The sequence below is a fragment of the Sebastes umbrosus genome, chromosome 9 (assembly GCF_015220745.1).
Source record: "Sebastes umbrosus isolate fSebUmb1 chromosome 9, fSebUmb1.pri, whole genome shotgun sequence".
In the NCBI taxonomy this organism is placed as follows: Eukaryota; Metazoa; Chordata; class Actinopteri; order Perciformes; family Sebastidae; genus Sebastes; species Sebastes umbrosus.
This window is the reverse complement of record NC_051277.1, coordinates 27,035,015-27,058,812: the sequence shown is the minus strand read 5'-3', so window position 1 is coordinate 27,058,812 and position 23,798 is coordinate 27,035,015. Positions and strand designations below refer to the sequence as shown.

The 23,798-nt window shown below is 38.0% G+C and overlaps 1 protein-coding gene across 1 annotated transcript in view; it reads left to right on the top strand.

The window, feature by feature from the left end:
* The first annotated feature begins 5,085 nt into the window (after window positions 1–5,085).
* Window positions 5,086–23,798, top strand: part of pigg (phosphatidylinositol glycan anchor biosynthesis class G) — a 93,840-nt gene continuing 75,127 nt past the window's right edge. The window contains exons 1-4 of the mRNA XM_037780436.1: window positions 5,086–5,239; window positions 5,338–5,543; window positions 20,348–20,557; window positions 22,367–22,555. Of these exons, the coding sequence (XP_037636364.1) occupies window positions 5,086–5,239; window positions 5,338–5,543; window positions 20,348–20,557; window positions 22,367–22,555 (759 nt within the window). The remainder of the gene's footprint in view (window positions 5,240–5,337; window positions 5,544–20,347; window positions 20,558–22,366; window positions 22,556–23,798) is intronic.

Sequence of the window (23,798 nt, the reverse complement as noted above, 5' to 3'; positions counted from 1 at the left end):
GTGGGAAAACAAATCTCCAAGACTGTCCTTGAAGCAGTTTTCCCACTAGATGGCAGCATCGCTCAAACCCACAAAAGAGCTGAAAGGAAGTTAATTCCATGCTCAGCTGATTTTCAATCAGCCTCAGGCTCCATAAATGTCAGGTTTAAATCATATAAAAATAAAATCATAAAAAAAAGTCTACTTCCCTTCTACCCAGTACTTAAAGTGACTCGATGAAAATATCTCATTGTCTCTGTGAGCTGCCCTTTGCACTCGGCAAATTAAAGCAAATCTGATTTAAGGGACTAATGGGTATTTTAGCTACAGTGAAAAAGAGGAGAGTAGGGCAAATGTTGCCAAGTACTTCAGCTGTGTGCAGTGAATTTAAGTATACAAGTAAAAACACTTGAAATGAGTGGAGTCATTTAAAAGTTTAGAATTAGAGGTTTATCATTGCAGACATTTTGACATGTTATAGCAGGAAAATGTGTAATTAATTACATGTATTACTTATGTTATATACAGAGGTGAGGACTTGAGTCACTTGACTTGGACTTGAGCCAGACTTGAGTTACAAATTTGATGACTTTAGACTCGACTTGACAAAATCAAAAATGACTTGCAACTCGACTTTAACACCAATGACTCGTGACTTCACTTGAACTTGAGCCTTTTGACTTGAAAACACCTTCCACCCCAAGCCCAAAGATTAAAAAGTATTGTATTTAAAAAGTGTGTTACAAATCAATTCTACTTATGTATGATTAAGTTCAGTCTCACTTGTTTTTACAAATATATATATATATATATATATATATTTTAAAAAGCATTCATGATTTTTTAAAATGTTATGTATTATTACTCTGTTGTTAAAATAGCTTTACATTTGTTGAAGAGCACATTATGACTTGTTTAGGACTCGAAACTCAAAGTCTGGGACTTTGGTCTTGAGACTTACTTGTGACTTGCAAAACAATGACTTGGTCCCACCTCTAGTTATGGGGGTGGCTGTGGCTCTGGCTCAGGGGTTATAGCGGGTAGTCTTTTAGTCACAAGGTTGAAGGTTCGATCCCCGGCTTCTCCTGACCACATGTTGAAGTGCTCTCAAGCAACACTTTGAACACCAGGTTGCGCCTCACAGCAGCCCACTGCTCCGAAATGCTTAGGATGGGTTAACATGGGTAAACATAATACATTCTAAAATCCGAACTAAATATTCCGGAATTGTAACGTAACTCATTCTACAATCAAGACTGAACATTCCGGAATTGTAAAGTAACATGTTCTAAAATCTGAATTTAACATTCCGGAATTGTAATTCCGTAACACGTTCTGAAATCCGAACTAAACATTCCGGAACTGTAACGTAACATGTTCTAAAATCCAAACTGAACATTCCGGAATTGTAACGTAACACATTCTAAAACCTGAACTGAACATTCCAGAATTTTAATGTAACACATTCTAAAATCTGAACTGAACATTCCGGAATTGTAATTCCGTAACAGGTTCTGAAATCCGAACTAAACATTCTGGAATTGTAATTCCGTAACACGTTCTGAAATCTGAACTAATCATTCCGGAATTGTAAATCCCACCTGAACATCCCGGAATTGTAACGTAACACATTCTAAAACCTGAACTGAACATTCCAGAATTTCAATGTAACACATTCTAAAATCTGAACTTAACATTCCGGAATTGTAATTCCGTAACACGTTCTGAAATCCGAACTAAAAATTCCGGAATTGTAACGTAACACGTTCTAAAATCCCATCTGAACATTACGGAATTGTAACGTAACACATTCTAAAATCCGAACTAGTCATTCCGGAATTGTAACGTATCACGTTCTTAAATCCGAACTAATCATTCCGGAATTGTAACGTATAACGTTCTAAAACCTGAACTGTACATTCCAGAATTTTAACATAACACGTTCTAAATTCTAAACTGAACATTCCGGAATTGTAATGTAACACGTTCTAAAATCCAAACTGGACATTCCGGAATTGTTAAGTAACATGTTCTAAAATCTGAAATTAACATTCCGGAATTGTAATTCCGTAACACATTCTGAAATCTTAACTTAACATTTCGGAATTGTAATTCCATAACTCGTTCTGAAATCCGAACTAAACATTCCAGTATTATAATTCCGTAACACTTTCTGTAATCCGAACTAAACATTCCGGAATTGTAATGTAACACGTTCTAAAATCCAAACTGAATATTCCGGAATTGTAAAGTAACATGTTCTAAAATCTGAATTTAACATTCCGGAATTGTAATTCCGTACCACATTCTAAAATCTGAATTTAACATTCCCGAATTGTAATTCCGTAACACATTCTGAAATCCGAGTTTAACATTCCGGAATTGTAATTCCGTACCACTTTCTGAAATCCAAACTAATCATTCCGGAATTGTAATGTAACACATTCTAAAGTCCAAACTGAACATTCCGGAATTGTAACGTAACACATTCTAAAACTTGAACTGAACATTCCAGAATTTTAACGTAACAAATTCTAAAGTATGAAGTTAACATTCCGGAATTGTAATTCCGTAACACGTTCTGAAATCCGAACTTAACATTCCGGAATGGAATGGTGACGGCCATTTTCAAAGGGGTCCCTTGACCTCTGATCTCAAGATATATGAATGAAAATGGGTGCTATGGGTACCCAGGACTCACCCCTTTACAGATATGTCCACTTTATGATAATCACATGCAGTTTGGGGCAAGTCATAGTCAAGTAAGCACACTGACACACTGACAGCTGTTGTTGCTGTTAACGTAACACGTTCTAAAATCTGAACTGAACATTCCGCAATGTTAACATAACACATTCTAAAATCCAAACTAAACATTCCGGAATTGTAAAGTGACACGTTCTAAAATCCAAACTGAACATTCCGGAATTGAAATGTAAAACGTTCTAAATCCAAACTGAACATTCCGGAATTGTAAAGTAACATGTTCTAAAATCTGAATTTAACATTCCGGAATTATAATTCCGTAACACATTCTAAAATCTGAATTTAACATTCCGGAATTGTTAATCCGTAACACGTTCCGAAATCCGAACTAAACATTCTGGAATTGTAACATAGCACATTCTAAATTCCAAACTGAAAATTCCGGAATTGTAATGTAACACGTTCTAAAATCCAAACTAAACATTCCGGAATTGTAACGTAACACGTTCTAAAACCTGAACCGAACATTCCAGAATTTTATTGAAACATATTGTAAAATCTGAACTTAACATTCCGGAATTGTAATTCCGTAACAGGTTCTGAAATCCGAACTAAACATTCCGGAATTGTAACGTAACACGTTCTAAAATCCCATCTGAACATTCCGGAATTTTAACGTAACACATTCTAAAATCCAAACTAAACATTCCGGAATTGTAATGTGACACGTTCTAAAATCCAAACTGAACATTCTGGAATTGAAATGTAAAACGTTCTAAATCCAAACTGAACATTCCGGAATTGTAAAGTAACATGTTCTAAAATCTGAATTTCACATTCCGGAATTATAATTCCGTAACACATTCTAAAATCTGAATTTAACATTCCGGAATTGTTAATCCGTAACAGGTTCTGAAATCCGAACTAAACATTCCGGAATTGTAACGTAACACATTCTAAATTCCAAACTGAACATTCCAGAATTGTAACGTAACACGTTTTAAAATCCAAACTGAATATAATATAAATATTTTTATACAATAATCCATTTCATATGTAGGAGACCTAAGAGAAAATAAAAAAACATTGTTGTGCTTTGTTCTACCTCCGCTAGGGGTATCTCAAACACTAAAGCACTTTTGGGGGTCTTCCCTCTAGCCCAGGGGTCTGCAACCTGCGGCTCTGGAGCCACATGCTGCTCTTTAGCTCCTCTCCAGTGGCTCCCTGTGGATTTTTAAAAGCGGAAATGTATAACAGTTTATTGTTTACATTTTTATTTTTATTTATCATTGTTGTAGGTCTATGGTACGACAGTACGACGGGGTATTATGGCCACATAGAGGAAAAAATAAATAAATCTGAGATTTCGAGAATAAAGTCATAATATAAAGAGAAAAAAGTAAAAAGTTCATGAGAAAAAAAGTTGTAACATTACGAGAATAAAGTCATAATATAAAGAGAAAAAAGTAAAAAGTTCATGAGAAAAAAGTTGTAATATTACGAGAATAAAGTCACAAGTTTATGAGAAAAAAAGTTGTAATATTATGAGAATAAAGTCAATATTATAAAGTAGTTATTTTACGATTTATTTTCTTTTTTCTCTTAAAGTTATGGCTTTATTCTCGTAATATTATTACTTTTTTCCTGGTAAAGTTATGGCTTTATTCTCATAATATTATTACTTTTTTTCTCGTAAAGTTATGACTTTATTCTCGTAATATTACGACTTTTTTTCTCCTAAACGTCTGACTTTATTCTTGTAAACTTCTGACTTTTTTCTCGTAAAGTTATGACTTTATTCTTAAAAATCTCAGATGTTTTTTCCCCTCAATGTGGCCCTAATACTCCGTAGTACATTTGCTCTTTGGCCCTCACTGCATTAGACTTATATACCATATACTTAGACTATAAACTGTGTTACCTTCATCACAATGCTCAAACGTTTTGCGGCTCCAGACAGATTTATTTTTTGCCTAAAATGGCTCTTTTGATAGTAAAGGTTGCAGACCCCTGCACTAGCCTATAAGCCAAACCAAAGATTCTCTGACCAAACATAGCATTGTGAGTAAAAAAAAGGCGTATGAGTCTTGTTTGATTCTGCTTACTACCCGTAGTTCCATGCTATCAATGCGGAAGTCGCTATGAATGGCTCCAGCGCGAACTCCTATTAGTGTTTTTATTGTTAATTACAGCCTCAAATATATAATATAGAGGCAGTTTATTAAATACGGAGATACGTGGCTCTGTATTACGTTGTTTGACAGTGCGTCCATGTGAAATGGGATGTTATATCTACTCTTATATTATGGTAAACAGTGTAGGAAGCGTCATGTCGGCTGCTATCTAGCATGTTATCATAGTAACCTCCTCGCCTCTTAAAGAGTCCGTTCAACCAGCAACATGAAAGTCCGCTCGTCTGTGTTTGCCTCGTTCATTTTAATATGTGAAGTGTTTGGTGTTGCCCTGTTCCTGCGGGGGTTTTTCCCTGTTCCTCTGAAGTCTTCCGTCTCATCCAAGAACAAGCTGTCAGACCTGCCAGCCGAGCCGCTGACAGGTGAGCTCACACACAGCAGCGTCACACCTGAGTTACCTGTGTTTGTTTATATGCGAGTATATCTGTTAAAACTCCTGAACTATTTCCTTTCATTACAGGGAGCTCTCCCAACTCCTCTCGCCTCCCTCAGCCCCTGTTTAAGAGGGTGGTCATCATGTTAGTGGACGCCCTCAGAGAGGACTTTGTGTTTGGAGCAAGTGGTCGCATGTATATGCCCTACACCAGACACCTGGTGGAGAGAGGCTCCTCGCACAGCTTCGTGGCCAAGGCCAGACCTCCCACAGTCACCATGCCCAGGATCAAGGTAAGATCTCTCTGGGTTCACTCAGGTATCATGATGAGAAGATTCAAATGAGATTAAACTTGATTCATTCCAAAGGGGAGTTACTGCAGCAGTTAGATAGATAGATAGATAGATAGATAGTAACTTTATTGATCAAGAGGGAAATTCAAGTTTCCAGCATCACAGCTCCATAGTGCAAAACATGTTAGTAAAAAGGCATTAAAAAAGTTAGTAGTGCAAAGTACAAACTACAAAAAAATATACCAGATATAAAAATACAAGGAGATGTAGAAGAAAACTGTTAAAACTGAATATACTGCAAGGTAACAACTGTGATACACGACTATTAAAAAAGTGAATCTAGTGCAGAAGAGACTGTTAAAAGTGGGTGTAGTACATTATTATCCGTCCTGCAGACCGTCCTCTTTTGTTGCTATACAAAGTGGGAATAGTGCAAATAAAAAGAGCTCACATATTAAAAAGTCAGAGATAACAATAAGATGCAAATAAGGTGCAAATTCAAAATATATACAATACCAGAATTAGATTTATTTACCAAGCACATGTGCACATATACAGGGAATTTGACTCTGGTTTTACGCATCCCTCTCAATGTGCTTACACAGAAGTAGAATGGAAGGTAAAGAATAGACAGGACAGTTATGTACACAAGTTTGTGAAACAATAGGTGTATATATAAATAGCATATAAATATATTAGGGCTGTTAATTGATTAAAATATTTAATCGTGATTGCATGCATCAGAGCATGATTGTCCATCGTTAATTGTGATTAATCGCACATTTTTTATCTGTTCAAAATGTACCTTAAAGGGAGATTTGTCAAGTATTTAATACTCTTATCAACATGGGAGTGGGCAGATATGCTGCTTTATGCAAATGTATGTATATATTTATTATTGGAAATCAATTTTCAACACAAAACAATGACAAATATTGTCCAGAAATCCTCACAGGTACTGCATTTAGCATACAAAATATGCTCAAATCATAACATGGCAAACTCAAACCCAACAGGCAACAACAGCTGTCAGTGTGTCAGTGTGCTGACTTGACTATGACTTGACCCAAACTGCATGTGATTATCATAAAGTGGGCATGTCTGTAAAGGGGAGACTCGTGGGTACCCATATAACCCATTTTCATTCACATGAATCTTGAGGTCAGAGGTCAAGGGACCCCTTTGAAAATGGCTATGCCCGTTTTAGCGCAAGTTTGAAGTGTTATTTATCCTTGACGACAAACTTGTGTGTATTGAACACGTCACCATTTTTCTCAGTAAATATATTTCCAAAGGTGCTATTGACATGAAATTTTCACCAGATGTTGGTAACAACCCAAGTGATCTATACATACAAATAAACCAAAACAAATAAGTTCAGAAATTAAGTGATGTGTAATAATGTGAAATGACACAGGGAAAAAGTATTGAACACATGAAGAAAGGGAGGTGCAAAAAGGCATGGAAAGCCAAGACAACAGCTGAAATCTATCAGTAATAAGAAAGCAATCCGGCCCTTTGTCAGTGCAAATTAATATCAGCTGGTTCAGTCCCAACTGGTGGCCTATAAAAAGGTGTCTTATTACCAAGGTGTCACACAAGAAACATCTCATGATGGGTAAAAGCAAAGAGTTCTCTCAAGACCTCAGGTCTTTCTGAAGCTCTCCACAAGTGGTCCTTGGCTCTTGGACAACTCTTCTGATAATTCTTTCACTCCTCTGTCAGAAATCTTGCGAGGAGCACCTGGTCGTGGCCAGTTTATGGTGAAATGATGTTCTTTCCACTTCCGGATTATGGCCCCAACAGTGTTCACTGGAACATTCAGAAGTTTAGAAATGCGTCTGTAACACATGTCATCAGTATGTTTTGCAACAATAAGGTTGCGAAGGTCTTGAGAGAGCTCTTTGCTTTTACCCATCATGAGATGTTTCTTGTGTGATACCTTGGTAATAAGACACCTTTTTATAGGCCACCAGTTGGAACTGAACCAGCTGATATTAATTTGCACTGACAAAGGGCCGGATTGCTTTCTAATTACTGATAGATTTCAGCTGTTGTCTTGGCTTTCCATGCCTTTTTGCACCTCCCTTTCTTCATGTGTTCAATACTTTTTCCCTGTGTCATTTCACATTATTACACATCACTTAATTTCTGAACTTATTTGTTTTGGTTTCTTTGTATGTATAGATCACTTTGGTTGTTACCAACATCTGGTGAAAATTTCATGTCAATAGCACCTTTGGAAATATATTTACTGAGAAAAATGGTGATGTGTTCAATACTTATTTTACCCGCTGTATGTATGTATATATATATATATATATATAAAGCAACAACAATAAAATAAATAAAAACGCAAGTATATATATATATACAAGTCAAGTGTTCTGTAAGTTGTAAACAATATAAATAGTGCAAAGAAATAAATACTGAATGCATATACGTGGACTGGATAATTATGTACAATACAATGCCAAAATCAATGCCAAACCCGCCCTTCAAGTCTGTCCACCATGTATCATCCCACTCATGGTATGAGTCAACCATTCAGATCCAAATGATCAATGTGAAAACTACGGCACTAGAATACAGTATTTTGATTTGATTCGTATTTTTAATTCTGACTTTTATGCAAAACTACATTGATTTATTACAAGCTACACCTCTGAAACTGTCTGTAGATCATATTAACCTATAACGATGAAATTATTTAAAGCGGTTGTTCTCAACCAGGAGTCCGGGGACCCCCAGGGGTCCTTGAGGGAGTTCCAGTGGGTCCCCAGAAAAATGGGAAATAGTTTATTTTCACTATTTAATTCACTATAGAAGTGAGCCCACTGTGAGTAAGAGTCATAAGAGAGTCTATTCTGATCAGGTTTCACTTCCTCCATGGTTATCTCCTCAACTTCTTAATCAATCTTAATCAATCTTAATCATATCTAAAAACCAAAATATGTTCAGATGGAGGTCCCTTAGGCGAAATCTTATCAAATGGGGGTCCGTGACCCTAATATTTATCAATTTAGGGGTCCTTTACACGAAAAAGGTTGAGAAACACTGCTTTAAAAGAGTAGGCTGGTGTTATCTATATTTTCATAGTTGTCAACAAATCCCATAAAAAGACCAAAGCCAACAATGTGTTGGTCCATCTCTCGATACTTCGTGACTTCCCTCAAGGCCCATTGAAAGAGGCTGGGACACGTTTTGAGCTAGGGGGTCTAACACATGCGCAGTGTAACTGGAGCTGCAGTCGTGTGTTGCTATTGGCTCAATTTCAGCGAGTGCAGATCAGATATTACTGTGCATGTGTTGTACCCCAAAGATATGACGTGTTGATGACGCGTGACATCTACTCTTTTCACCCTCCTTGACTTCCCTACCCTGTCTGTGGCTCTCAACCTCAAGCCCATCTGTTCCTACTGAAGATGTAAATCTTTACAAACTGGTCACAAATATGTAGTTTGTTTTTTTAAAATTGAAAAGTTATTTCTAAAACAGGCATGGCACGTCAGTGGTCAGGTAAACTTTGATACTCTCAGTTTCCAGTATATTAGCTCCATCTAGCTAGAGCTAATACAGTCTGATATAACAGTAAACCCTAATATTCAGGTTTTATTGGAACTGTTTCAGAGAGCTGTTGTTTCAACTGAATTATCATTTTTTAGGCTGCAAATTGTGGTTACTGTTGAACTGCGTTGTGTTATACTGAGGGGTGTTTCTAACTCCACTCGTTAAAGAGAGGAAATTCTAGGCAATCTAAGCTGGAGGACACAGACTGCAGATATTAGTATTTAATAAGAGCACTTGGAGGCACTTTGCCAAATTCTTAACAATTCACTTACAGTATGTGCTCTTAGTTCCCCTTAGGGATACTAAAGTTATAGCTGAAGTTAATGCAAAGATTGAGCATTTTATATCTTTATTAGGTCATGAGAGGAGATGACAGGAAAGAGATGGAGAATGACAGGCAACAAAGGTCCCCACTGGAAGTGAAAAGGGAACATTGCCTTAAACCAGTCAGTAATCAGTAATGTCAGATCAGATCAATATGTGAAAATATTTATTAAATGCTTTTTTATCAATTATTTGCGTGTGAAAATAGTGCTGAAATGATTAGTTGATTAATCACATGACAAAAATAATCAAAAACAAAACTGACTAAATTAAAACTAAACATAACTAAACTGAATTGTTTATGTTGTTTGTTATGCAGCAAGAACACTAAACATTTACTGCTTCCTTCTTCCGAAATGTGAGGATTTCTCTCTCAGTTTTATATCATTATTAGGGCTGTCAATCAATTAAAATATTAAATCGCGATTAATCGCATGATTGACCATAGTTAATTGCAATTGTCTGTAAAGGGGAGACTCGTGGGTACCCATAGAACCCATTTTCTTTCAACTGTCTTGAGGTCAGAGGTCAAGGGACGCCTTTGAAAATGGCCATGACAGTTTTTCCTTGACAAAATTTAGCGTACGTTTGGAGCGTTATTTAGCTTCCTTCGCGACAAGCTAGTATAATGTAGTTGGTACCATTGGATTCCTTAGCGTTTTTAGTTTCATATCACCCGTTGATGCGCTAAGGAAATTTGTGGCGTTAAAACGAATTTGCGTTAACTCATTATTATCGCGTTAACTTTGAGAGCCCTACACATTGAACATCTTTGGGTTTTGGACTGTTGGTCGGACAAAAGTAGCAATTTGAAGTTGTCTCCTTGGGCTTGTAATGAGTGATGTAATGAATAAAACAGCAAATAGATTAAATTCCTTTATCACCAATATTTCATCCAGCCCATAAGAGTATTGGAGCCAGAAATGTCACAGTACTCCCGTGAGCCCAGAATAATCATGTAAAAGGACATTTTGGGAAAAGTGCTAAGTTTCCAGCCTACATCTGCAACTAGGGCAACATGGCAGAATCTGGAAAGGGTGAAAACAGGGTGCGTTGTCACATTGAGAGTATTTTGGGAGCAGATCCAGGAGGGAATTACAGTTATGTCATGTGCGCCGTATGACAGCTGGTTGTGCTGAGACACACTAAGATTGTGGACAGACCGGGACAGAGTCAGCTTGTTGTTGTCAATGGTGCCGCAGAGATTTTGCAAAGGGAGTGATTTTCCAGGAGAAAGAGCAGCTCAGTCTGGTTGTCCGTCTGGGTGCTGGGCAGCGCTGAGGTGGTGGGAAGTTGTCAGGTGAAGCAGAATATTCAGCCTAAGTGTCAGCGGGCCGAAGAAAAGGCAGCGTTCATGCTTTAGCAGCGGCGGGAGGAACGGGGATGTGCTGACAGCGTCAAGCTGTTTTAAAGATAGAAGAAGATTGGAGCCAAAACTCCGGCCGGAAGAAACTTTAAGCTTAAGATACACAGTGTGGACAGAATGCCTCCTCAGTGATGTCTGATAAATGTGGTCTAACAGGTAGGATGAGGAGCATGAGAGCGCAGACTCAGCATTCCTCAGGTCAGCAAAGAGCTTGTGTTGGTTGACAGTGTCAAAGACAGTGGACAGGATGTGCTGAAAACAAGAAACTCTGGAGGAGAAAACAACCTGGAGCACAGCTCACTAATAAAAACCTTTCTGAAGCCTGACCAAAGGCCTGAAGCCTTTTTATATTATTATTTTGGACATTTTCAAGCCTTTATTTATAGGATAGTGGACAGTATAGAAAGGGGGAGAGAGAGAGAGAGGGGGCGACATGCGGAAATGGCCGCAGGTTTGAACCCGGGCCACCGCAGTTAGGACTCAGCCTTGTTATGATAATTTTAAATCAATGAATTCATTATGTCAACACTAATGACAAATGCCTCTTAAACGTTATCAGAGCTGCTAAATTTCATTAATACTAAATGAATAAGTGTCCACCTAGAATGGGTTCAACTATCCTCCTTTCAATTAATCTGCCAAATTAGTTTTTATTAATCAACTCATTGTTTTATCTATAAAATGTCTGAAGATAATGAAAAATGTTTGTTTATGTTTATTTGTTTGACACATATAAAAAGACAATAAAAACATAATTCACATGAAAGGAATGTAAAATACATGTGAGGGTGTGGTAGAAACCTATAATGTCTTATATAAAAACCACACCCAAAGACCATACAATAGGTACAAATATTACCATGACAAAAATCACCAGTATATTTTAAATATTAGTGTTCAAAAAATGTCACATATAAAAATAAATGTAGGAGTAAAGTTCAAACAACAAAAATGCAGAGAAACAGGAGTAATTGACACATTTACAGTGTGAACAACAGAGTGATACATGTTTTACAAATCAAATGTTTTTCTCAGCAGAGATTTTCTAAGTCTCTTTTTGTACACACTGTAGACAATGACACTGAAGATTCCATTAAATGTAAATGTTTTATTCCATAAGATAAATCCACGAAATTTGATAGAAAACTGACCACAGGATGTTTTACAAAGGAAGATGAAGATTATCAGCCTGTCTGGTTGGGTAAATATGGAATTGAGAGTATTTAACAAAATAATATCTAAAACTATTAGGTAAATGCAAATGTACAGGTTTGAAGAATGTTGATGTCAAATATAGTCAACAACTATATTTTTGTTAAAAGTGGTGCACTTGGTATAACAGCATTTGAAAAAGTTGCTAATGTAATAAACTGTTTCTGTAGCAGCAATATTTTGTTCAGATAAATTGGAAAAGTACTTGCCCATACAATATTACAGCATGCTAAAATGCCATCAAATTGCTTGTTTTCCCTCCTGACCGACACTCAGATATTTAATTTACTGTCACATAATAAGACGAGGAAGAGCAGGAAATGCTCACCACCGAGAAACTCTTCACACTCTGCTCTATCATATGAGGTTCAAGGTAAATTTATTGTCATTGTACGAAACGCAACGAAACGAAATGCAGTTGTGGTCCCTTTATGCTACACAAGAAAAACAAAAAAGCAAAAATATTTTTTATGCTGGAGTGTGGAGGATGAATTTAGGCGTCACAGCCTGAGGACACTTCTGTATCATTATTTGTATGATGATGTCTACAGTAGCTCTTATTCCTGTGGAATTTTAATGCATTTTAAGTGCAAGTGTCAGCTAAACAAATGTAAGGTTAACTGTTTTCACACATATTGAGAGGTAGATGTGAGTACATTGAATTTCAAAAGACACGAGTTAACTGTCTGTAAATGGATGGAAATAGTGGAAGGCCTTGAACAGAATTAACTCATGTTTCAAGGAGGAGCTGGTTGTCATGAACTGGAGCAGGTCAGTGATAATGTGGAGGAGGGATGATGGGATAAAGCTGAGCAGGATTGAGGTGGACTTGCTGGGAGACAGATGTTCCACTATAATCCAGGGGTTTAGTGAAGGATGTAGTGATGATGGAGGGAAAGGGGCTTTAAGGCAACTTGGAAAAACTGCTCTGGGTGTGACCCTTCTCAAAAGATTTGTTGCCGGTAAAAAGAGTACCTAGAGGGAAATCGATAAGAGAGGAAGTTCAAGATAAAATCTTTCTGATTTAGAAGCGCAGGCATGAAGGGTTTATGTTGCAGCAGAGATGAACAGTACCGTATATATGGACAGGGAGGAGAGTCACTTCATCAGCTGTCCAAAAAATGTGTAAGCTTGATTTACAGGCTTGCTGAGAGTGCACAGGTACATCTATAGAGCCTGCAGAAGGGCCACTAAATCCCCTTTTAGGGGGCTGGGCAGTTACATAGATTTGAGGCACAACACCATGTGTTTTTACTTCTTTCAAATATTCTTCTTATTAGGAACCATGTGCATATCAGTAATACAGAGTTCTGTGAATTGATTATCATGCGTCATTTCAGATATGTAACAACAAAACACAAACAATACCAGGAACTAGGGATGCACCAATCTGACTTTTTCAGTCCCGATAGCAATACCTGGGCTTTGGGTATCGGCCGATACGGAGTACTGATCTGATACCAGTGTTTTATTAATAAGCTGTATGCCTCACTGTGTGGAAATGACTGGGATCATTCTTTTACGTGTAAGACAACATCAGACTTGACTTAAACATTGCTTTCCTAACTTTTTAAGACAAAATGAAACAAATAAATATAAAATTACTGAATTGTTATTTATTATTAAAGTACACCAGTAACCGGTAAAAAATCTTTAAAATTAACAAGAATTACAATTGAAGTGTAAACCTTTTTAATGCAGCAACAAATTGGTCAAAACTTAATCAGGAATTCAAATTCCAGTATATAATGTATAACATATATAAACATAAAATTGAACTGAATAGATTGGCCCAATTGTCACCGATACCCGATCCAGCTATTTGAGTCAGTATCGGCCCGATATCCAATCTGATATCGGTACAAACAAATAATGTGTGTATATATATATATATATATATATATATATATATATATATATATATATATATATACAGGACTGTCTCAGAGAATTAGAATATTGTGATAAAGTTCTTTATTTTCTGTAATGCAATTAAAAAAACAAAAATGTCATGCATTCTGGATTCATTACAAATCAACTGAAATATTGCAAGCCTTTTATTCTTTTAATATTGCTGATTATGGCTTACAGCTTAAGAAAACACAAATATCCTATCTCTAAATATTAGAATATTTCCTCAGACCAAGTAAAAAAAAAGATTGATAACAGTAAAACAAAATCAAACATTTGAAAATGTCCATTAATGCACTCAGTACTTGGTTGGGAATCCTTTTGCACGGATTACAGCATCAATGCGGCGTGGCATGGAGGCAATCAGCCTGTGGCATTGCTGAGGTGTTATGGATGCCCATGATGCTTCAATAGCGGCCTTTAGCTCATTTGCATTGTTGGGTCTGGTGTCTTTCAGCTTCCTCTTCACAATACCCCACAAATTCTCTATGGGGTTCAGGTCAGGGGAATTGGCAGGCCAATCGAGGACAGTAATGCCATGGGCAGTACACCAGTTACTGGTGGTTCTGGCACTGTGGGCAGGTGCCAGATCATGCTGGAAAATGAAATCCTCATCTCCATAGAGCTTTCCAGCATGATCTGGCACCTGCCCACAGTGCCAGAACCACCAGTAACTGGTGTACTGCCCATGGCATTACTGTCCTCGATTGGCCTGCCAATTCCCCTGACCTGAACCCCATAGAGAATTTGTGGGGTATTGTGAAGAGGAAGCTGAAAGACACCAGACCCAACAATGCAAATGAGCTAAAGGCCGCTATTGAAGCATCATGGGCATCCATAACACCTCAGCAATGCCACAGGCTGATTGCCTCCATGCCACGCCGCATTGATGCTGTAATCCGTGCAAAAGGATTCCCAACCAAGTACTGAGTGCATTAATGGACATTTTCAAATGTTTGATTTTGTTTTACTGTTATCAATCTTTTTTTTTACTTGGTCTGAGGAAATATTCTAATATTTAGAGATAGGATATTTGTGTTTTCTTAAGCTGTAAGCCATAATCAGCAATATTAAAAGAATAAAAGGCTTGCAATATTTCAGTTGATTTGTAATGAATCCAGAATGCATGACATTTTTGTTTTTTTAATTGCATTACAGAAAATAAAGAACTTTATCACAATATTCTAATTCTCTGAGACAGTCCTGTATATATGCATTGTGTAACTGTCCGTCCCTTCTATAGAGGTGATCATGAGTCTCCAAATCCTTTCAAATACCTCCAGTATGTCATTAAGGATATGTCAGAGTCTTTCCAGGTGGAGGTCAGTCAGTGTTATTATCCTGGATTTAAACGAAAGGCACCTCCTTTCTTTTTCCAGAACAAGAGATTAAGTTTCTTTGCACTAAGAAGACATAGGACAGGAGAGGATGCTGTGCGCTCTATAAGTTATTAGAGCTTTCGGATGCTCCCAGTATATAACCATAAGTGGATCTGGTCTTATTTGGCCTTTTAAAAATCTACGAAAATAATGAAAATATTGCAACCCTAAAATCTTTTATTTCAGGGCATAATGCACAGCTATGAAGTAAATCTGTCTCTGCTTGGTCACATTTCTCGCAAAGTGGTGAAATTTCTGGGAAGATTTTATGTAGCTTTACCTTCGAGTAATGCAACCTAATCAAACAGTGCCTGGCATTCAGAGAACAGTTATGAACATAATTCAGGACCTTGTCCCAGATGTCCTCAGCTATTTCCATCCATAGGTCTTTATCCCAGTCCTTTTTTATATAGCTCATATCTACTTGCTCATGGTCTTGCTATGTATTGTATATAAATGAAATTGGATGTTTTTTCACTATACTGTCTACCATGTGTTTTTAGTCTAATACAGTGACATCACTGCTTTATATTCTTCCTCATATATTGATAAACTTCTCCAAAATAAAATACTGGATGATTGGTCATACATTTTTGAAGTAGATATTTATTTTTGAGGGAATACAGATGAGAGCCCACTGTAATGAAATCCCAAGGTATCCATTGAATTCTTGACACACTGTCACATTGCAGCTGGTGCATCAGATCATAAGTATGAGACAACACATCACTGTATTAAAACACAGTTTAACATTGAAGTTGTGCCATTCACAGAGCGTTAACAACATCAGAAGTATTGAGGTTAAATTGTTCCATCACACCATTAATATTTTGCGACACACCAGTAGGTGGCAGTACAGACCAACTGCCATTTGCTGCCCACTATCACTGCATTGCACCCAATTAACTGGTATGACACAGCCAACTAACCTAAATCATAATCTCTCAGTGGCACGGACATTAATTTACACACATTAGACCCAACACTCCCTCCACTGTATCTAGTACAGTTACAAGCTTCATGCTTACACACGGGTCACCTGATTTTGAGGACTTATTCAGATACACAGTTTTAGTTTGTAGTTTCTATGTCCGGAAACAGTTGTTTTACAGAAAACTCTACCCCAGGGTCTTCCCACTAAATGTAATGTTTCCAATTTACTTGCTCTTTCTAACCATGATAGGAAGGGAAAAGAAGGTCCCCAGTCCTGTATTCACATGTGGCCAGTTGAGCCGCGCTCTCAGACTGGCACAGCAGTCAGTGGACAATACTGAGGTGGTGGATTTGGACAATGAATTCAGTTAATCATAACAGCAGCAGTGGCAATGTGGCTGTTTGAAAGGCTGGTATCTGCCTGGGTAGGATACACACAGTGGATAATTGGTCCACTGTATTGCGTCCTCAGGTATTATGTAGTAATAAGGCCTGAGAAGATTTCAAGTTATCGTTAGAAAGTCTTCCTTTCAGTAGTCAGAAGTAAGTGAAAAGGAAACTGAAAAATCTTTTGCCAGGCTCGAAGGCTGGAAGTCACAGCCTCTTCCGTCTGTTTTCTGGCACCTTTACACGTTTTCACGTCAGTGCCAGAGAGTGTCTCTATACCCCACTGATATTGTATTTGACATTTAAACAGTGGCACATCGCAAGCTTAGACACATACTGTGGGCCAGTAATTAGTATGTTGATGAGTCACTGATTCGTTTGGGCAGCTTCTCAATGTTTTTTCGGGTCATCTGGAGAAATGTGAAGATTTAGCCTTTTTAAAGAGGACCTAATATGGTAATTTTCAGGTCCATACTTGCATTTTGGGTTTCTACTAGAACATGTTTACATGCTTTAATGTTTAAAAAACGCTTTATTTTTTTATACCGGCTGCATCTCTTTTCACCCTCTGTCTGAAACGCTCAGTTTGAGCTACCGCCCGCCTCCCGAAAAGCCTAGTCTGCTCTGATTGGTCAGCTTGCCCACTCTGTTGTGATCGGTCAACCGAACAAAATTCTTCAGACTCCGCTCCGGCGTGGACTTTGTAACTTTGCAGACCTTTTACATGCGCAAAAAACTATATACAGTAACACACTAAAGGAAAGGAAAAAAGCACAAAAGCATAATAGACATTCATTAATATCTGTGAACTTTTTTACAGAGCTTTGGTAGATCTCGAACTGATTGTGTTCTTTACAGAAGAATTGTTATCCTTATGTCCCTGTGTTTATTATCGCATAACAGCAAAGTATTCTACCACTTTGGCAAAAAAAGTGCCTGTTTTTGCCTGAACCACTGGTTTCATTGGTCAGACCTTCTCTATTAGTAGACGAGGGACCTCAGTGAGAGTGAACAGGCAGAAAGAGAAGACTGCTTTTGAAGAGGAACCATCCATCTCTTCCTGAAACAAGCATCTCCACTGACAGGAGCAAAACAATCGCTAGGAAGGAAGGAAGTGGTAAATAATTGAGCTCAGGAACAAAACTCAGAAGATGAGGCTCCAAATCTCAGCTTCAGGTTCCAGTCAGAGCAATAACTGGGAATCAAGTCGACAACCCTGAAAGGCTTCTCACGTTACTCTGGAATGAAGTATGGTTTATTAGTTTGTCATTAAGTTGGAGACACAAAAGCTCTCTGCTTGACGGGGGAGAACTTTGCTCCCATACATCGAGACACAAATTGATAAAACATTATTGTCCTCTGTAGGTATATTGAAAATGTGTTCTAAGCTCATGACAGTTCCTGAGGTTGTTTGTGGGGGTGTGACACCTCTAGTTTATTGCTATTGTATTTGTCCCTTGCGTCTGTGAAGTAGCCACATAGTTGCTATAGAACAGTCTAATGTGGTACTCGCACAGTAACCACGCACAAACTGCTACAAAGTGTTTTGTAAGCAAACAAAACACTAATATATATATGAATATATATATATATATATATTTATATATATATACACTGTATATAGGAACTGATGAGATGAACGAGATACCCAGATGTGAACTGAAAACAGGGTTATATAAGGACAAACCCCAATCAAACTGATAAAATATTGTTATAGGAAGCGATTTCAAACAGTGATTCTCAAAGTGGGGTCCGTGGCCCTCTGTCAGTGGGTCCGCGAAATAATTTGCTATAAATTATAAAATTGTGCTGTATCATTAAAAAGTGCTTATCTACAGATGGGGACCATTTGTGGCAATAAAACAAGCACACTGTGTCCATTACTCCCACCCACGTTAGCTTTGGGCCAATAGAGTGCTACAGGAATGAGTCCTAATACCTGGAAATGAGTTAGCATTTTAGCACTTTCAGTTCCCTCGTCTGGAAGTCAATGGGTTATTTGAATGGGTTTTTAGTTAGATGCCTGAAATAAGGTCTGTGGTTAACACAATCTTAAGAGATTTTAACGTTTTGTTCTACGACATAAATTACATCAATAAATATCCCACTCATGAATTTTGATGCCTTTATGTGTCTTTTAAAAAAGGCGGTTGCTAACAAGTGATTAAATGAGACTACTAAATGTCATCACACCAACTGGTCCGCCATTACAGTCTCGTTGTTTGTACTCACACTCATGCGACCGTGGTGTAGTTTGTTTATTGCCTAACGTTAGCTTTTTACTTCTGGCGATTGCATTTGCGCTTAAATAATCATAAAAGTGTTGCTCGTTTGTGAAGATTAACTTGCTGAACAAAACATTTAAGTATCATAAACGTTTGTTTGCCACAGAGCTTATTTTCTGCAATAATTCAAAACCCAATGGAAAAATCCCATTGGCTTTATTGTCGAGGGAACCCAGGGCGATGCTAACTTCCTGGTTGGCCGACAAAAATACGTCATCCCTGGAGCACTCTATAGAAACTCTGATATGATTGTGGTACTTCACGTCAATCTGTCATGAATCGGTCACTTTGCTCAGAGCGCAATGAACTGTTCCTGCTGCTGCTTAGCTCAGCTTACTAGCCAGCTAGCTAGCTGGTGAGCATGGAGAGTTAGTTCATATGGTCAAGTGACGCTAAGCCAAAACTAGCTAAATTGAGAAAATATGATCACAGTTATATTGAGTGACAGCGACGGGACACCAACATGCATCATGTGTTTTCAGTTGCTAGCGAACGAAGCCGTGAAGCCGGCCAAGCTAAAGCGACATCTGATTACAAAGCACCCAGAATATCGGGGCAAAACCAAGTGATACTAACATAATTCAAATTGAAATATGTTTCTGTTTATCACTATGAGACACGTCTGAAGTATTTAGGTTGAAAAGTTTTAGAATATGAATAGTTCCGATAGTATCTAAGAGTAAAAAAGTTGGTAAGCATTATGCTAATAATCTGTGTTACGATTATGAGGGGGTCCCCTTTAAGGGGTTTATGGCCCCAAAAAGTTTCAGAACCCTTGATTTAAAGGATGACTTTGAGCCCAGCTCCCTCGGCAGGTTCCCGTTACACCAATAAAGGCTGGTCATCTCTGATTTCAGCCTGGATTTCTGAGCTTCCCGGACGATCTCCGGCTGTGCTGCAGGCAGCTCATAGGGGGTTTGAATAACAGTGTTTCCTGCCAGCATCTGCATACTCGTGTCTCCTTCAGCGCATAAAGACAAGCGGCCTTTGTACTTCCCCCTCGACAATGCACCAGGCTCTCTCCTGACTTCCAAAATAGGCTGTGTGTTTTCCTTGTCAGTCAAATGGGGGCCAGTGTTGTTTTATCACAGATTCCATGATGAAATCAGTAGAAACTGTACTTCATAAATAAATATCATCAATCTACCTGATTCAGCTTTCAGTTTCCATTTGTGGCAGCAGATCGGTTTTAGAGATGTGGGACGCAGTTTGGTTTTCAATGTTAGATCAAAGTAGTGACCAATAAGATAGAAGGGGATTTCATTTATTTTGTTTTTGGAGATCATTGATTTATAAAAACTATATTTTTACTGAACACTGTACTGCAGCACAAATCTTAATTAGCTGGATTAATATGATGAAACTGTGAGGTTGTGTAACACCATTAAAAGGCAATTATTGTTCAAAGGACAATGACAACAACATCTCCCTCCCCAGGCTCTAACCACTGGCAGCATCCCAGGCTTCATTGATGTGGTAATGAACCTGAATTCTCCTGCACTGCTGGAAGACAACCTCATCTGGCAGGCCAAGACAGCAGGGAAGAGGATGGTCTTCTACGGAGATGACACCTGGGTGCGCCTCTTCCCCAAGCACTTCATGGAGTACGATGGCACGACCTCCTTCTTTGTATCGGACTACACCGAGGTATGTGGTAAAATATATGAGTGATGTGTTCTTCTGCTAATATCAATATCAAAGTGTTAAGCACCCAGTGGCAGATATGGTTTCTGTGTCATTAAAGGTACTATTGATAACATTCAGCCACTAGATGTCACACTCTCCCTACTCCGATCCATTGCATTCACTTCACAACAAGTGATTGCCCGTTCGTTGCACAACCTGCATATTTTATGTTCGAGTGGACTGAGACTCAGACAGACAGTCATGTCAAGTGATGAATCTTTTGTGGTAGAGTAGGGAAGTCATTTTGTAACATATAACATCCCTCCGGAGAGTGAGACACCGGAGGCTGAGCAGGAAAAGCCAGCAGTGATTCATGGAGAGACCTCCGTCTGGTCAGCTAACATTACTGCCAAGCAGGTCAAATATAGAGAGATATTGTGGTTTTAGCTGACGTGTGTCGCCTCACTGTTTTGACCGATGCTCGTTCATGTCTATGTAGAGCGAGCACAAGAGCGAACCCGACGCTGACTAACGCTGACTTAACGGCCACAGGTGTCGCTGTTAACAAGCATTTCTGAAAGTTACAAATAGTCCCTTTAAGGTACATTTGTAACAGATACAAATTGTGCGATTAATTTGCGATTAAGCGCAATTTACTATGGACAATCATGCGATTAATTGCAATTCAATATTTTAATAGATTGACAGCCCTAGTAACAACACATGAGTTAAGATTGTAAGGACTATTACTGTTGGTAGATGTTGGTTTTGTTTAAATATGCCGAATTGTAATTTTATGGGTTATTGCTGTTAGGACGATTAAGCTAAGATAGCTAATATGTGCTAACGTCAGTTGTCACTTGTTGCCACGGTGAATATTCACGTATTCTGTAGCCTGTTGGAGACACTAGTGTCAGACAGCGTCCTTTTGAGCACTTGGGATTGGTAACGGAGTGAAGCACTTACTGTCAAACACAACCATTTATCCGTTTTTTCCACACTAACTGACAACTTCATCACTGACGACACAGAGATACCACGTGATACCAACGTCGTTATACTATTGGCTCACAAGCCTTGTTAGAGGTGGGAACCAAACGTCAGATATCTTCCACAGAGATAAACAAAATATTAATTTTGGACCCGTCAAAATTTTTTAAATGATTCATTCACAGTCATAATATTTTTTTTTGGAAAAGCCATACTTTTATTTGGCACCTTTCTGAAAGCTCTGTTGATTCTTTTTATTTAATTTTTTTATTATTCGTCTACATAAAAATGTTATCAATAAAACTTTAAGAAACATAGGAAAACCTGTATAGTTATGAAATCCTCCCATCCTCACTTTACATACAACAATATCATTTAAAGTCATTATCTTAAATCATACCATAACCCAAAACATACAGTAAAGACTGTACATAATGTATTCATGATGAATTAAGCAGTGCTTTATGTCTATATTATGTTGAATATGCTGTGTATGTCTGGAAGCGACTCAGTCACTGCATTATCTACGAGACAAAGTGATCTGCATTGAAGAGATGAAGGCAGCTGAGGCAACCAGGGAGGCACAGAGATGAGATCACACAAAAAGCTGCTCATCAATTTGCTCCGTATGCCGTAGCTAGAAATGTAGTGTAATATTTGCCTGATGATAATCAGATAATCATCAGACTCTATTGCAGCTTTGGGTAAAGCTCCTCTCAGCTCACTTTGTGTTTGCTCCAGGGGCCGATTTCGAATAATATCAACCTAAATTGGTTATCAGTTGACATCCTGTTGATCAGTAAATGTGTTTTCTCTTTTATGCACCATGTCTCTGTGTAGGTTGACAACAATGTGACCCGTCACTTGGATAGCACCCTGAAAAGAGACGACTGGGACATTTTGATCCTCCACTACCTCGGCCTCGACCACATCGGTCATATCAGTGGACCCCACAGTTCTCTCATCCAGCCCAAACTGCTGGAGATGGATGACATCCTGAAGAAGATTCACAGTGCCCTTGTTTCAAAGGTAATTGCTTATCCTGATCTCTGTTTATACGCCATGTTGCATCTGGGTGTTCTGTTGTAGTAGAGGTTCAGAGTTAATTTTCTTTGAGGTTTTTTTTTTGCAGTGTGAAATTTGCTGCAGAGTTTGTTTTGTAAAAGTGTCATGGAAGTTCTTGAAAAGTTTTTAAAGGTGCACTAATCAATATTTTTATATTAGCAATGGGTCAAATGTCTACACGTAATGTGAAGATACACCTTTCACATCATTTTGGTTTCATGCCCCGACACTGCTCTCATTAACCTTGTATTAAGAAGCAGGCGTCTGTTTTCAGGAAAAACCCACTGTACACTACAGTATCTGCCCAGAACCAAACAACAGACAGACAAAGTTAGCAACTAGCTGGTGGTGAACATAGTGGAGCGTTTAGTAGCTAAAGAACCAGACTACTCCCCTAAGGAGGAGACCAAAACAGGGCTAAAAGAAGAGTGAATATTGGCCTTACATTTATCAGGTGGTCAGAAACACAACTTCAAGTGAATGCTAATGTTGCTCCGAGTCTGCTTAATGCTTAAAGAGGTGACTGTTTGCAAACATAATCGCCGTATCAATAGATCTGAAACTATTAGACAGAAAAAAAGGTTACTATTTTTGATAGTTGAATAATCGTTACATTTTTTTTAAGCAAAAATGCCAAATATTTTAGGGATACACCAATCCAACCTTTCAGTCCTGATACCGATAGTGATACCTGGGCTTTGGGTATCGGCCGATACAGAGTACCATTCTGATACCAGTGTTTAATTACTAAGCTGTATGCCTCACTGTGTGGAAGTGACTGGGATCATTCTTTTATCTGTGAGGCAACATCAGGTTTGACTTAATCATTGCTTTACTAACTTTGTAAAACAAAATGAAAAAAATAAATACATGGATATAGATTTACTAAATTGTTGTTTATTATTAAAATAATAAACCAGCAACTTGGTAAAAAATCTAAAATTAACAGGAATTACAATTCAAGTGTAAACCTTTTTAATGCAGCAACAAATTGGTCAAAATGTTCACAGTAATTAAAATTCCAGTATATAATGTACAAAGTATATACATATAGAATTGAATTTAATAAATCGGCCCCATTATCACCTATACCCGATCCAGCTGATTGAGTTTGTATCGGCCCGATATCCGATCCGGTATCGGTGAATCCCTAAAATATTCACTACTTCCAGTGTCTCAGTAGTGAGAGTTTGCAGCTGTTCTTTGT